Source organism: Athene cunicularia (assembly GCF_003259725.1).
Source record: "Athene cunicularia isolate RWA chromosome 14 unlocalized genomic scaffold, athCun1 chr14_part1, whole genome shotgun sequence".
In the NCBI taxonomy this organism is placed as follows: Eukaryota; Metazoa; Chordata; class Aves; order Strigiformes; family Strigidae; genus Athene; species Athene cunicularia.
This window is the reverse complement of record NW_020799118.1, coordinates 12,485,272-12,498,541: the sequence shown is the minus strand read 5'-3', so window position 1 is coordinate 12,498,541 and position 13,270 is coordinate 12,485,272. Positions and strand designations below refer to the sequence as shown.

Sequence of the window (13,270 nt, the reverse complement as noted above, 5' to 3'; positions counted from 1 at the left end):
CAGGCACCCAGCGATCCCAGTCCTGCCGAGGTGGAGAGCTGGCTGAGAGCAGGCACTGGCTGCCTTCAGCAGTGATACGGCGGTGATGGCACGGAGCCTTGCTCGGGTGACACCAGCACCGTGTGCAGGCAGCCTGGCAGCACCACCCGCAGCAGGTCCCTGCCTTTCCCAGCCCTTCACCTGGGAAGGACTCACCCCATGCAGCACGAGCTGCTCCCCATCATGGCACATCCCCTGGCACACGCAGTGGAGCCCCTCTGCCTCCCCTTTACTAAACAGAGGCTGATTCCTGGCATCCCCAGCTGCCCCTGCTGCATCTCCCAGCACCTTATGGGATTTTCCTGACTCCACCAGCGTTCTGGAGCATCCCTGTGAGCTTTTGGATGACTCACCACCATCACCAGGGGACGTGCAAGCATTGAAGGCAGCACAGGTGCTGCCCAACTGGGGCTCCCACTGGACTGGCATGATGGAAACACACCACAGTCACCGAGCAGGTCACAGGGGACCCATGGGGCTTGGGGACAGCCAGCTATGTCTCCATAGACCCTCAAGCACTCTCACCCAATATCTCACTAACAGTCTTTCAGTTGCTGCTGTTAATCTCCCTTTTCTGGATTTCAAGAGCTGGCTCCAGTCCCAGCTACCTGGGGATGCTGAATGCAGACTCTGGCACATGGGGTATTGGGCTGGGCTTGACCCAGATGCAGCCAAGGCAAGTTTCCCCTAAAATCTGGCGAATTAGAGTTTAAAATAGTATATATTCAGGGTGAGTCTCTTCTGGGAGAGCAGCAGCACCATGTCCCCAAGGCACCCTCAGGAGCAACGCTGGCACCTGCCAGCCGAGTAGGAGCAGGCAGGCGAGGAAGGTGGGGATGGGGACAGGCTCAGACCCATCGAGAGTGGCCGTGGAAATGGGATGTGCAAGCTTAGCTCCATGGGTGTCTGCCCACGGGGTGGCCTGAGACCAGTGACCTCCCCTATGACGGGTATTTATGGAGCTGGACAGGATCCCTGGAGCCCTTGCGTCCATGCCGCAGTGCCTGCAGCACACCAGGGCTGTACATCGTGGTCAGACCCTTCTCCCAGCTGCATCCCTGCTCTAGGACTGAGAGCTGGGAACCTCCAGGAAGGAGCCACTGATGGGACATTACTGGCAGGCTTTGTGGTTGGTGGGAATGGCAGCCAAGGTGGCCTCCTGCTCGGGGTTGCTGGTCATGGAGCTGTGCGTAGGCATCAGGAGTTGTTTTTTGGCAGCTGTGAGCGCCAGCTCTGCATTGCCCACGGGCTCGGCCCTGGGGGAGGCAGGAAGAGGGTGTCAAGCTCACATTTAAACACAACATGTTCCACAAGAGTGTTTGTTAACACAGACACAAACATTTTGTAGGATCTTTGCCAGGTGGATGGGCTTAATATGTGTGGAGGCTTGAAGGACATGGGAAAGCTGATGCAGCCCATCACTGTGGGCTCTGATCTTGTCTCCCCAGCACTGCTGGGGCAAGGGAAGCTTTATTCCTCTCTGGGGAGTGCATTATTTAAGTCCTTGTGTACAAACAAAGAAGCAAAGACCATTAATCCTACCAGGAGGGAAATGATATCATGATGCTGCGGGAGAAGGGGAGGGTGAGAGGAAAGAACCCAGAAACCTGACCCGGTTCCTCCTGCCCTCACCACTCCTGGCTCTGACCCCCTTCTGCCCCCCACAGCTTCAGGGTGAGTGGGAGGAAAAAGCAAAGTAATGGCCCTGGGTCCTTGGGGGATCTCAGGCTTGCAGGGACAGGATGAACAGTCTCAGTCCTGGGAGAGCTGTGGGGTCCCGGAGGGGGAGCGGGTGCAGAGTCGAGCAGGGAGGCATGGAGGAGGAGGGGGGATGCTCTGGGCTGTCTGGGGAGCCTGCAGCCTGCATTTTTTCCAGGGATATTTTCTCTATGAACCCTACAGACCTCTAGTTCTGACCCACAAGTTTTTCATGCTTTTGTCCATCTCCTCCTCTGTCCCATCCTGCTGTGGGGGGAGTGAGCGAGTGGCTGGGGGGGGGGCTTAGCCAGCCCCACACAATTCCCCAGAGTCTGCAGCTGCAACGACTTTCTCGTTGCCCAATGGTGCTCCGGTTGGCCCTGGCTAAGCTGTGCACACACACGCGCACACACACACACACACACACCCCCACACCCGGGGCTGCAGTGCCCAGCGAGAGGGGTGTGGAGGGCATCGGGAGCCCGGGCTGGGGTAACCAGGAGGGCTGAGGGCTGGAGGAGCCAGACCCTGCTCTGCGCCTGGGCTGGCAGCACCACGCTCCCACACGCGATCGCACAGTCCCCTCTAGTGGATATTTCTCCTCCTCTCTACGCTCTCCCACGGGGCCCAGGAAGCGCTGGGCTCCGGAGCTTGGCCCCCGAGCAGTGACCCCAGGGCACCATCCTGCTCCTCTCGTGAAATCGAAGCAAAGCTTCGTCTGGCCACTGCCACGGGCTGAGCCACCGCTGCCTCCGCTCCTTCCCCTCCTGCGTACTCGGGTGACTCATCCTCCTGCCGTCCCCTGCCCTGGCTTTGTCCCACAGCACCCGTCACCCTTGCGTCAGGGCTGGCCCCGGCCGGCCCCTGCAGCCCTCGCTCTCCCCCTTCGTCCGGCTTCGCACCGACTTGGAGTTATTTGGGCATCGGCCAACGTGAGAAAGAGCTAACAAACACCCACGCGGCGACAGCTTCCAAGGGCTCCAGGCACAAGCATCGCTTGCTCCCACCCTGCCGGGTCCTGCAAGTGTGATCCAGCTTGGACTGGGGTGAAGCGAGCAGCTCTGGTGAGGAATTCCCGAAGGGGGTTGGGTGCCCATACCCACACCCCACTCCTGGCAGCTGAGGGGTTTCATCTGATGCCTCCCGGGAAGGCACCTAAACCTCCTGAAACATTTCTGGTGAGTTTGGGCAATGCCCGAATTCAGCACCCAGCCGACGCCAGGGCTTGCACGTTAAGAGACGGCGTCTTTGTTTTTGACACCCTTTCCTCAGTGCTCAGCCTCTGGCCGTGGAAAGAGTGTGAAGGCTCCCACCAGCACCAGCCCAGAGCGCTCCCTGTGCTCAGGGCCAGGACCAGGTCACCACCACCTCCTTTTCCCTCATCTCCACCTCCGCCTGCCTTGGAAACTGTGCTTGTCACCTGGAAGATAAGTAGTATCTGCAACCTGAAGCTTTTCAAGGCAAAAACAGGAGAGTGTGGAGGAGCAGATGCAGCTGCACACCTGCAGGTCACCGGCAGTTCCTGATGCTCCACCAGTGCTCGCAGGGCTGGTGGGATGCAGTCCCTCCACCTTGCTCCATCTTTTACTGGGAAACATGCAGCTCTGGTCCCAGTGCCACAGCCTGGCCACCCCAGCTTGGAGCAGGGCTGGTGTCAAAGCTGCTGCCCCCATCCCTGTGCCAGGGAAAGGACAGTGTCTCCTCTGGGCAGCTCAGACCTCCAGTGCGGGGCAAAAGTGGTGAGGAAAGAGGCAGCTGGGCTCCAACCTTTGCTGTCAGGCTTTGCAGGCAGCCCCAAAAAGCAGCTGCAAGGGCAGAGAGAGTTGGGCAGTTTGTTGCCCAAACCAGCCCCAGGGCAGCTTTATGGGCCCCACAGGAGCATCTGGGGGGGATGCACACCCCGTCCAGGCTGTGCTGCCTGAGCTGGCAGCTGAACTGCCCTGTCCTCATGCTGGCCAGGAGCCCTTGTGTGTCCCAGGTCCCACAGGGCTGCACCTCCAGCTCATGGATGCAATCCTGCTCACAGCCCGCATTGTGTCCTGGCATCAAACCAATGCTCGGACCATGCATGGCAGCCCCAGGGCAAACACCCATCCTCCCTGACGTCTCACGGTGCCTGGGGCAGGTCACTGCTTCCCACGGGACACTCCTGGCCCCAGCATCAGTGGGAACAGAGTCAGACCTCAAGCTGTCCAGCTGCAGCTGAGCACGGCTCAGGCCCAGAAACACACATCTCAGGCATGAGCTGTGGCACAGACATTGTTTTAACTTGCTGTAGCATCTAGGCAGGGGCTGAGCTGTGGCAGGGTTGGAGTTGCCAGTAAAGAGGCTAATTTAACCTCCGAGTGCTTGCAACCATCTAGCCCAGCACCCTGAGCTGGAAGAGAAAAATCAACCTGCTCTTAAACTGCACATGGCAGCGAGTTAATGCTGTGCTGAATACAAGGGAAAAAAAAAAAAAAAACAAGTCCCATGCCTCGCCCCAGTGCTCATCTCCATGCTGTGCTGATCCTGGCTACTGGGCTCAGGGAAAGAAGAGCCTGGGGTGGGCCACTGTCTGGCTGGAGCATCCCTCCCCTGAGCCCAATACAGAAATGGGGATTTTCCCAGCCCTGTTGGGATGGTCCTGCCGTCCTCCCTCCCCACCTTCCATCCTGTGTGTCTGGCAGGGCTATGGCACGGCTCACAGCATGCAAGTGCCAGTCCAGCACAGGGGTCACCTGTGGCATGGCCCCACGGCGGGCAGGGAAGCCTGTGGATACCTCACATGCAGTGTGTGTGGATGTGGACCATCCCACAGCGATGAACAAGGTACAAAATCCCAGGGAGAGCCAGCCCACGACAGTTCCAGCCCCTTTTATTGCTTCTGCTCTGTGGCCCAACGGCAGACACACTTTATGGCTTTATTTATTATAAAAGATCTCCAGGAAGCTGATTGTTACCTAAACCTGGCCCTCTTTCTGCCCACAGGGACTCTGTCTAATGGGGTAATGGCACTGCTGGGGGCAGATTTCAGGCTTTTTGGAAACGGGGATTTGCCCAAGCCCACAGGTGAACACCCTCCCTGTCCCCAGGCAGAGGGCAGAGCCACAGGAGGGAAACTGCAAAACCTAAACTCTGTTTCTAGGAAGCTGGATGCCAATAAAACGCCGTGTTTATTGCAGTGCTCCTCATTGCCCCCGTTTTTTCAGATGTGCATTTAAAAATAAAAGCTCTGTGCATCTTAGCTGGCCATGGAAGGGCTTGAACATTGAAAGGGCTGATGTGTCAAGTGATGGAGAGTCACCTCCTGGCCCCGAGCTCGGCGGGTGCAAACAGGCCAGTTACCTGCTCAGGATTTCTGTGCGTTGAGTTGGAGCCTCATGCATGAGAAACTCCAGCTGTGCTTTCAAGTATATTTGGCGTGAAGCCACAAGGTCTCTCTGGTACCACATGTCCCACCAAGGAGGAAAGACCTGCTGGTCATCAGAGCGCCACATCCCTCAGATCCACCACAGACTCGGGGGAAGATGGCTGCTTTGGACAGCTGTAACGACATGCCAGCTCCAGTTTTGGCTCAAGGACAGTCTGTGAGAAGGCTCTGGAGAACTTGGGCAACTCATGTTTAAATGGTGCTGCTGGGAAAAAGACCAGCTCAAACCCCATGAGGCCACCTGGGCTGCATGAAGGAGTCAACAGCCAGTGGGGCTAAAGGGGTACGTGATGCTCAGCAGTTGTAGCAGCTGCCCATGGTGCTCACCCACTGTCCCAGCTCCCTGCCTGCAAATCCCCAGCCAAGACAGCTCTTGGCCATGGAGCTGCATCTCGGGTGGCTGCATACTGCAAACACCCTTCCCAATTATCAACCCCCTCCCCGCCCAAACCAAATCCACTATCCAGAGAAGCACACAGCGGCTTAAACAGAAAGAAAAAGAAAGAAAAAAAAAAAAAAAGATCCTTGTGCTATGTAACTCCCACCACCAAGGAACAACCACGCTGTCTTTACATGGTCACACCATCCAAGAGACAGAACAACTTTCAGAAAGACCCAAGACAACACAGGCTTTGTCCCTGGCCCTGCGGCAGCCGGGGAAGGCACAGACTCGGAAGCACCGACTTCAGTAGCCCCTCCAGGTCCCGGACATGGTGGGGGGGTGACTGCCGCTGCTGAAATAGGTTTTGTTGGCTATGTAGCTTTCAGCTCACATAGTTTTTTGCTGATGGGGTGCCCATAAGAAGAGAAGCAAGCCAAACGCATGAGCAAGCAGCGTGGGGTGCCTAACCCCAGGCAAGCCCAGGCTACCGCCCCCGCCCATGAGGCTACATGTCCCAGCGGGGAATTTTCCTCCTGCAGACAGCAAGTCCTCGGGCCAGGAGGGCAGGAGCATGTGGTGGGATGCTGGACGGCGTGGGGACAGGCGCCGCATGGCCTCTGCGGTGTCAGCAGTGACGCAGACTTGCTGGTCCTGACGCACCCAGTGCATCCCCGGGGCTCTGCCGGGGCAGCCGAGAGCTTGGGACAGCTGGGCCGTGTCTGCCTGATGGCCCTGCCGTAGGCCTGGCTCTCCCCAGCAGCTGGGATGTCTCTTCTCTGGCGCCAAACGAGTTGCTGCAGTTCAAGGCCAGAGTGGTGCAAGCTTGGGGAGGCAGGAACGAGCCGGGCAGGGGAGGAAGAGGCTGTGGGCACACAGCTACACAACAAGCATCCCTCTTGGAGCTGCCCCTTGGTCCAAACACTCCCTTTTTGGTGCCCAGCTGCAGCTTCCCAGCAGCACTGGCTGCTCCCAGAGCTCGGCAGCCCTGGCACAGTCATCTGGCAGTGGTGGCTGGCATGGACGGCTGTATACGCTGCAGCCCCTTCACACGGGCCAGGTGGCCACACACCTCGCCACAGAGGTCCCGGGATGAGGAGAGCGGGGCCAGCAGATGCTCCATCCCCAGATATCCAGAGGCAGGACAGGGGTGGAGCTGCAGGCAGCTGCAGAACAAACTAACTCTGTGATACAGTCTCATGAGCACCTCTGATGGGCTCCCCAGCCTTTAACAGCAGTGGCGCCCCAATTTCTTCCCTTGTGGTATGTGAGGACGGATGCTGCCATGACAATCCTCTACCAGCGCAACCCTCAGCCTGCCCTTTGCACACCCATGGGGCCTCTGCTGTACCCGCTTCTCAGCGGGGCTGGAGCTCCTCCACCAGCTCCACTTCTCCACACAGCAGCACCTTCCCGGGCGGCTCCGCACCAGAGGATTTAGGATGTTCTGTGGCATCAACCGTCCCAGTGCCTGACCCCGGTGGGACGCAGCACCCAGGACCTTCTGCGTGGAAGCAAGGTGCTCAGTGGACACATGCCCAGAGTTTTCCTTGAAGGCTGATGTTGTCCACTACCAGGAGGAAGATGGGGTGATTTGATCATGCAGCCTGCACGTGCAGGGGCTTCCTGGCTTTGAAATCCAGAGAGTTACCGTCCGATCGCTGGCTGGCAGGGTGAGCCATGAGCTCCTGCAGGAACTGCCCCGCTCCCAGGAAGGCTGGCACTGGCACTGCTACCTGCTCGCTGCCCTAGAGATGCTCCCAGTGAGTGGCCCACAAGCAATAAGCAGGTGGGAGAAGAGCCCCTGCCTTCATCCCAAATCAGCTCTAAAATCCCAGTTTTAAAGCTGTGTCAGCTCCTCAGGGATGAGGGCAAGCAGGGAATCCCTCCCACTGGCTGGAGGACAGCTACATCTCAGGAGTAACAGTGCCTCAGAGCTCTCACCCCACGGCCAGGTCCACTGGAGGAGCGGTACTGTCCCCATATCCTGCTGCAACACTTCCCACGGGGAAGCCTGCAGCCATCCCCTTGCATCAGCTGTAAGGAACATACAGCCGAGCCAGTGCAGGGAGCCTGGGCAGCGTCTGCCTGCTCCTCCCACTCTTCCAGCCTCCCCTCTTCCCAGACCCAGGCACCAACCAGGAGGAAACATCCCCCAAGGCAGCCGCTCAGTATGAAGCCCCATGACGATGAAACAAATCACTCGCATGATCCCCAACCGTAAGGTAGAGAGGAGGATGGAGAGCTGGTCTGTGCCATGCAGTGCATTGGACAAGGGCAGTGACACACTGAGGGTGAGCTCATCCGTCAGAAACGCAGGGCTGGCCTCGTGGCGGGTGCAGATGTGGCGCAGAGATCCCAGGAGCCAGTGGGAAATATGCCCCAGCCAGGCTGTTGGGTCCACAGGGCCAGTCCTGCTGCTGGTCCTTTGTGGCTCAGCCAGGCTGGGGCCTGCTCTCTGGGTCTGGACGGCTGTGGTGCCTCAGCTCACCCTCCTCTTCCTCTCTGCAGCAGAGACTGTCTGTTTGTCTATCTGTGGTTTCAGCCTTCAGCAAGGACTCCAGAGGGACATCAGCAGGTGGCCGCAGCCCTGGGTGGCTGCGGGAGGCTGGTGTTTAGGCGTCCTGGACGGGTGGCAGGCGTTTGCTGTCCAGAATGGCCTTCCAGTCGTCGGTCCAGGACTGCAGCCTGCGGCTCGGGGGCTTCAGCTGCAGGTGCTTGTTGTGGCAGGCCGTGAAGAGCACGTGCTCCCAGCTGGGGTTCAGCTCGGCTCCTGCAAAGCAAGGAGAGAGGTCGGCTCTCTGGACAACTCCTCCATGAGACATAGAGGCTGAGCTTACTCCAACATGAGGAACCTGTGGACACAACCCTAGGAGAGCCAGGGAGACACCAGCACCCATCACCCCCAGATGCTGTTTGCCCTTCGGGGCTGCCTCTGGTCACTCCTGCCACCCCACACCTCCCTTACCTATTATATCAGGCCTGTCATCTATAAGCAGGTCAGCAGAAACCACCGTCTTATCCCGTGTCAAAACGATCTGCTCGAGGAACTCGGGGCCAAAGTGCTTCTCCACCCAGGCGTACTGGAAGGCGAGAGGTGAGCGGTGAGCACAGGGAAGGCTGATGGATAGGGCACGGGCTGCTCGACGACGCGGCAGCAGCGCACAGCACGAGCCCTGGTCCCTCTCTTTATAAGTTCATTAGTGGGAAGGATTCGGATGCTGCTGGAGCACAAGTTCTTTTCAATCCAAGCAGCTTTTGATGTCGTGATGAAATACTAAGACCAAGCGCCTCAGTGCATGCGAATGGCAGAGCTTGGCCAACAGCAGAGCTGCTGCTCTGCGAAGAAGCTTAGGGACAAAACTGGTGGAGCAAGGAACTATCGCTGCTGTTTTACAGACAGACAGACAGAGGCATGTGGGGTCAGCTGGCTTTCGCTGGGCAGTGCGGTACGGGAGGGGGAGCTGGGATTCGGGCCTGCTCACCTTCTCATAAGGGCAGTAGCGGTACTTCTTGATGGGGCTTGTGCAAATGAACACATCGGTGCTGCCATGAGGAGAAAAATAGGGGCAGAGTGTCAGTCGGTGGCCAAACACGCCGATTGGACCCTTCTGCCCCTTGATATACACTGGGCTGCCTCTGCAAGACCCCCTCCATGCCTGAGCAGGCAGGTGCCCAAAGCAGACCCCCTGCCACACACAGATCAAACCGGGCAGATTCAAGGCGTTAATCCCCCATCTCGCAGGATCCCACCCCCAGGATATGTACCCACACCCACGGCACAAGCCTGTTCTCCTTTTCACCACCCTTGTGGGAGAAAAGAGCTGAAGAAAAGGGACTGCACATAGCCAGTTTTCTTGGTGGCTGCTCCAGGACTCAAAGCCCTCTCTTTTTTTCCATGCCCAGCAGGCCAGGAGGTATTTTTAATGCTGATGTTATATTCAGTGCTTCTGCCAACAGGCAGATAAGCCTGCAAAACCACTGCTGCTCCCTTGTCCATCCCCAAATACCATGGGCAGGTTCCTACTCACTCTGCCAAATTTGCCATTTGCTTCACAGCTTCCACAGCCCCGGGGAGCGGGTCCAGTTCAATGAAGAAGTTCTTGGATTCCCAGATGCTGATGGCTTTCTCCTGTGAGGGGAAAGAGAGCGGTTACTGCACAGGGCTTCTTGCTACTCTTCTCCTTAGATGTGCATCTTCCCCACCCTCTGCTAGAACAGAGAATAGTGACTGAGAAAGGTGGAAGCGCTGGCTCCAGTCCCCTCCTGCTAGCCCACTTGCCTCTGTGGGTGCTTCTGTTTCCCACCCACTGATCCGCACTCATCCCATACAATTCAGATCGGCAATGGCTGGATCAGGCTTGGTTTTCCCTGTGCAGCCCCAGACACAGAAGGAGCAGCATGTTCCTTCAAGGCAAAACACAAGAAATTGTCTAGAACTGAACTAAACCCCGGGTCTGCATCCAGAGAGGCACTTCCACATGGATCTGGCTGACATGGCTTGGTAGCCCTGCTGTAACGTGATGCTGTTCAGCTCCAGATGCTGTCTGGCCTATTTGTCTCAATGAGATCACTTAAAATAGCAGCTGGGCTGCTCTCAAAGGAGAAAGTATATTACAGGATGAAATGCATGTCAGGATGAGTGCAGATGGTCTTCCTCAGGGATGCCCGGGCAAGGTCTACCAGGCAAATGCAGCACCTCCGGGCAAGGGTTTGAAACAACATCCAGGTTGGCAGCCGGGGTGCACTAGTATGGTGCAAAGGGAGAGCAGCAGAGAGAGACCACGGGGAGCAAAACCTCGGGATGAAGGCAGAGTCCAGGGGCTGCCTGCGATGGGTCCAGCACACCTCTAAGGAACAGCATCCCCTGCGCTCCTTCAAACAGGTAACAGCTTATCAGCTGCCAAGCAAAGCAATTATTTTGCATGGACACTGGGTCCTCGGGGAGGAGAGCCTGGGAGCACTGTGACGCAGCTGCAGGCAGAGGAAGCAGCCCTGTCCCAGCATTGTAGCTGCAGATGGGAGAAATTTTGAAGGGATCCCTGCCCTGAAGGACTGATCTTCATTTTGAGCACCTCTGTTTCTGTATTTGAGGTAAGGGAACAGGGACAAAAGGAACTTTAAGCCCATTCTGGCCTTGTATTGCAAGGGTATGGAGAAGTCGGCAGGGCACAGGGTAGGAGAGAGCAACCTCAGTGATGCCTGTGTGCTGGTTCTTACAGCTCATAGTAACAAATAGGCTGGTTGGATATGCCAGCAAGACTTGTAGCTCCCTCCTGCTTGGTGAGCCGGAATCTAGTGGGTAACCACCACATTCGCCTTTATTACACCTGTACTGGGGCTTTCCTGGGAACTCCAGGCTCAGGGCAGCAATGCCCCAGGGCAAACAGGGCTCACTGGGGGAGTCATGTTCTGCTTCATCCCAACCGGTTGCCTGTGTCAAGATGCTGGCTGCACACCTTGCCTGCTCTCAGGAAGATGAATGCATGAACCCATTACATATTTGGGCACTGAGCATTTAACATGACATGCCAGAATCTAACCCTGTATTTCTCAAAAAATCCCAGATAACATGAGAAGACCAGACACCCAACTTAAAAGGAGAGACTACAAAGTTCAACTATTGCACTCTAACTTTTTGCCTGAGCAGCAGAAAACATTGGTGGTTCAGAAGAAGGAGGAAAAGCCTTCTTCCTACATATTCAAAATGAAACATGCTGATCTGGTGCAAGAGAGCAGAAATGCCTCCTGGCACCATGAGAAGGACAGCTACCCTAACAGTTCACCACAGGGCCAAGCAAACATTCAAACTCCAGTTGCTCTGCTACAGACCACTGAGCAGCAATGTTTTATTTTTAAGATACCGACTATAGTTGCACAAGAGACATCTGAGAAACGTGGCGTGATGTAGAAATGCACTTCAAACTGAGCTGAAGTGTTTTCTTACAGCAAGGACTTCCGTAGCTATTCTACTTCCACTTATGTTCAAAAGCATTTTGCAATCAAGCTCGATGGGGGAAGAACTAAGCTCATCTTGAAGAAAAGACCTGCTTGGCTCCCAGAGCCAGAATAACTCCCTGTGGAACCACAGCCAGCATGCTGCCCCGCAGATTGAAAAAATCCCCCAGGCTGGGAATCCCACCATGTGCCAGACAGGACAGACCCTCAATCTCCTTCTTCTTATGCCTCCCCATGAGCAATTTCCCTGTCTGTCCAGTCCAGGGCTCCCCATCCTTCCACATCTATGTGCTCGGTGTATTGCTGAGCTGTTGTTCTCCCTCTCAGAGCTGGGACCGTCAGCTCACTGTCCTCTTTGGCTCTTATTTTCTGGCCTCCTACAGCAGGTTGATGGTGATCTCTGACGAGGGGGCACTGGAACAGCCCATGTGCCCATAGTCAGAGCAGCTCCTACTCTTTATCCCTGGGCAAAAACCACGGGTGAAATCAGTACTGCCCTGAGGTTGGTCTGTGGAAGTTTTGCTATTTGTTCAGCCCAAGACTTTGGTGGTTTTACGTGATCACAGCACACGCAAGATGAGCTAACTTCATTTAACACATCCAAAGCAGTTAAGATCAAGCAAAAAAATGAGTTATCATGCATTACCACTGCCAAACTTTTAACATCTGCCTTACTGCATGAATGATGCCCTCCATTTCCCTTTCAGCAATCCCAGCTAGAGAGGACATATTATTCCTTCAGCTCATTTACAACTTTGCTGGTGGGAGAGCCTCGGACCTTATTCACCTTCCCTTCCCTGTAGCCATCGTACTACTAACAACATGAGTACTTTTATTTGCTGTAACGCCTTTCAACTAGTGCAACTGCAATCCGCAGATGAGACCACAGACATCCCACAAAGATGGGAAACTTATAGAGGCAGAAACCGATTTTCTGCAGCCCTTCATTGAATGATAAAGTACAACATAAAGAAAGCTTCTGCTTTTAGGCTTTAATTATTAAAATGAATTTGGCAGTTTTCAGGCATAGGAGGGCTTGGGGTTGTTTTAAGTAAGCCCTCACATGATGCATCAATTGTATGATTTGCTCTCAACTTCTCTGCTGCGTCCCACCCCTCACATTGCTGTTGATGAAGGAAATAATCCATCTAGGAACAGTATCCATGCAACTTGGCCAAATCAGAGCTAGAAAACCCCAGCTATGCAATCTGGGGTATTTTAAAACAGATGTTCTGAAAGATCTCCTTTCCTTGCATTTAGCTCCATCCACGCATGCAGGAAAAAAAAAAAAAAAAAAGAAAAAAGAGATAAATGTGCATGAAAAATGCTGCATTTCTGGGGAAAAAAGGGCACTGCTGGAAGCCCTCCTGCGTGCAGACCTGTACCTGTGTTTTGGTGGGAGCTCCGGCCAGCACCCGTAGCCCTCCCCAGCGCTGCACCCACGAGCTGGGGGCCAGTGGGTCCCGTGGGGCCGGAGCTCCAGCTTCACGAGCGAAGCAGAACGCGCAGAGCCGGGGGATGCATAGACTCACACTCAGCTCAGGTCCCAGGCGCCCGTATTGCTCCGACACCCAGAAGCCCCTCCGGTCCTCCAGGGCAATGTAGGGTTTGTCGGGGTACCTGGCCCTGAACTTCTTGAGGAAGCCTCCCTCGAAGTCAGCCAGCACCCCGTCCATGTCCACCAGCACCCGCAGAGCCCTGCGGGACCCCGCTGCGGGGCCGACCCCCCTGCCCAGCCCTGCGAGGGGGCCGCAGCGCCGAGGCCGAAAGTGCAAGAAGCTGCT

The 13,270-nt window shown here is 56.0% G+C and overlaps 1 protein-coding gene across 1 annotated transcript in view; it reads right to left on the bottom strand.

Annotated features, from left to right (window-relative positions):
* Nucleotides 1-5,717: 5,717 nt before the first annotated feature.
* NT5M (5',3'-nucleotidase, mitochondrial) overlaps nucleotides 5,718-13,270 on the bottom strand; it is a 7,719-nt gene continuing 166 nt past the window's right edge. Inside the window, exons 2-6 of the mRNA XM_026859173.1 lie at nucleotides 13,019-13,268; nucleotides 9,560-9,660; nucleotides 9,014-9,074; nucleotides 8,497-8,611; nucleotides 5,718-8,301 (exon numbers count right to left, since the gene is read on the bottom strand). Coding sequence (XP_026714974.1) covers nucleotides 8,144-8,301; nucleotides 8,497-8,611; nucleotides 9,014-9,074; nucleotides 9,560-9,660; nucleotides 13,019-13,268 — 685 coding nt within the window. The 3' untranslated portion in view covers nucleotides 5,718-8,143. The remainder of the gene's footprint in view (nucleotides 8,302-8,496; nucleotides 8,612-9,013; nucleotides 9,075-9,559; nucleotides 9,661-13,018; nucleotides 13,269-13,270) is intronic.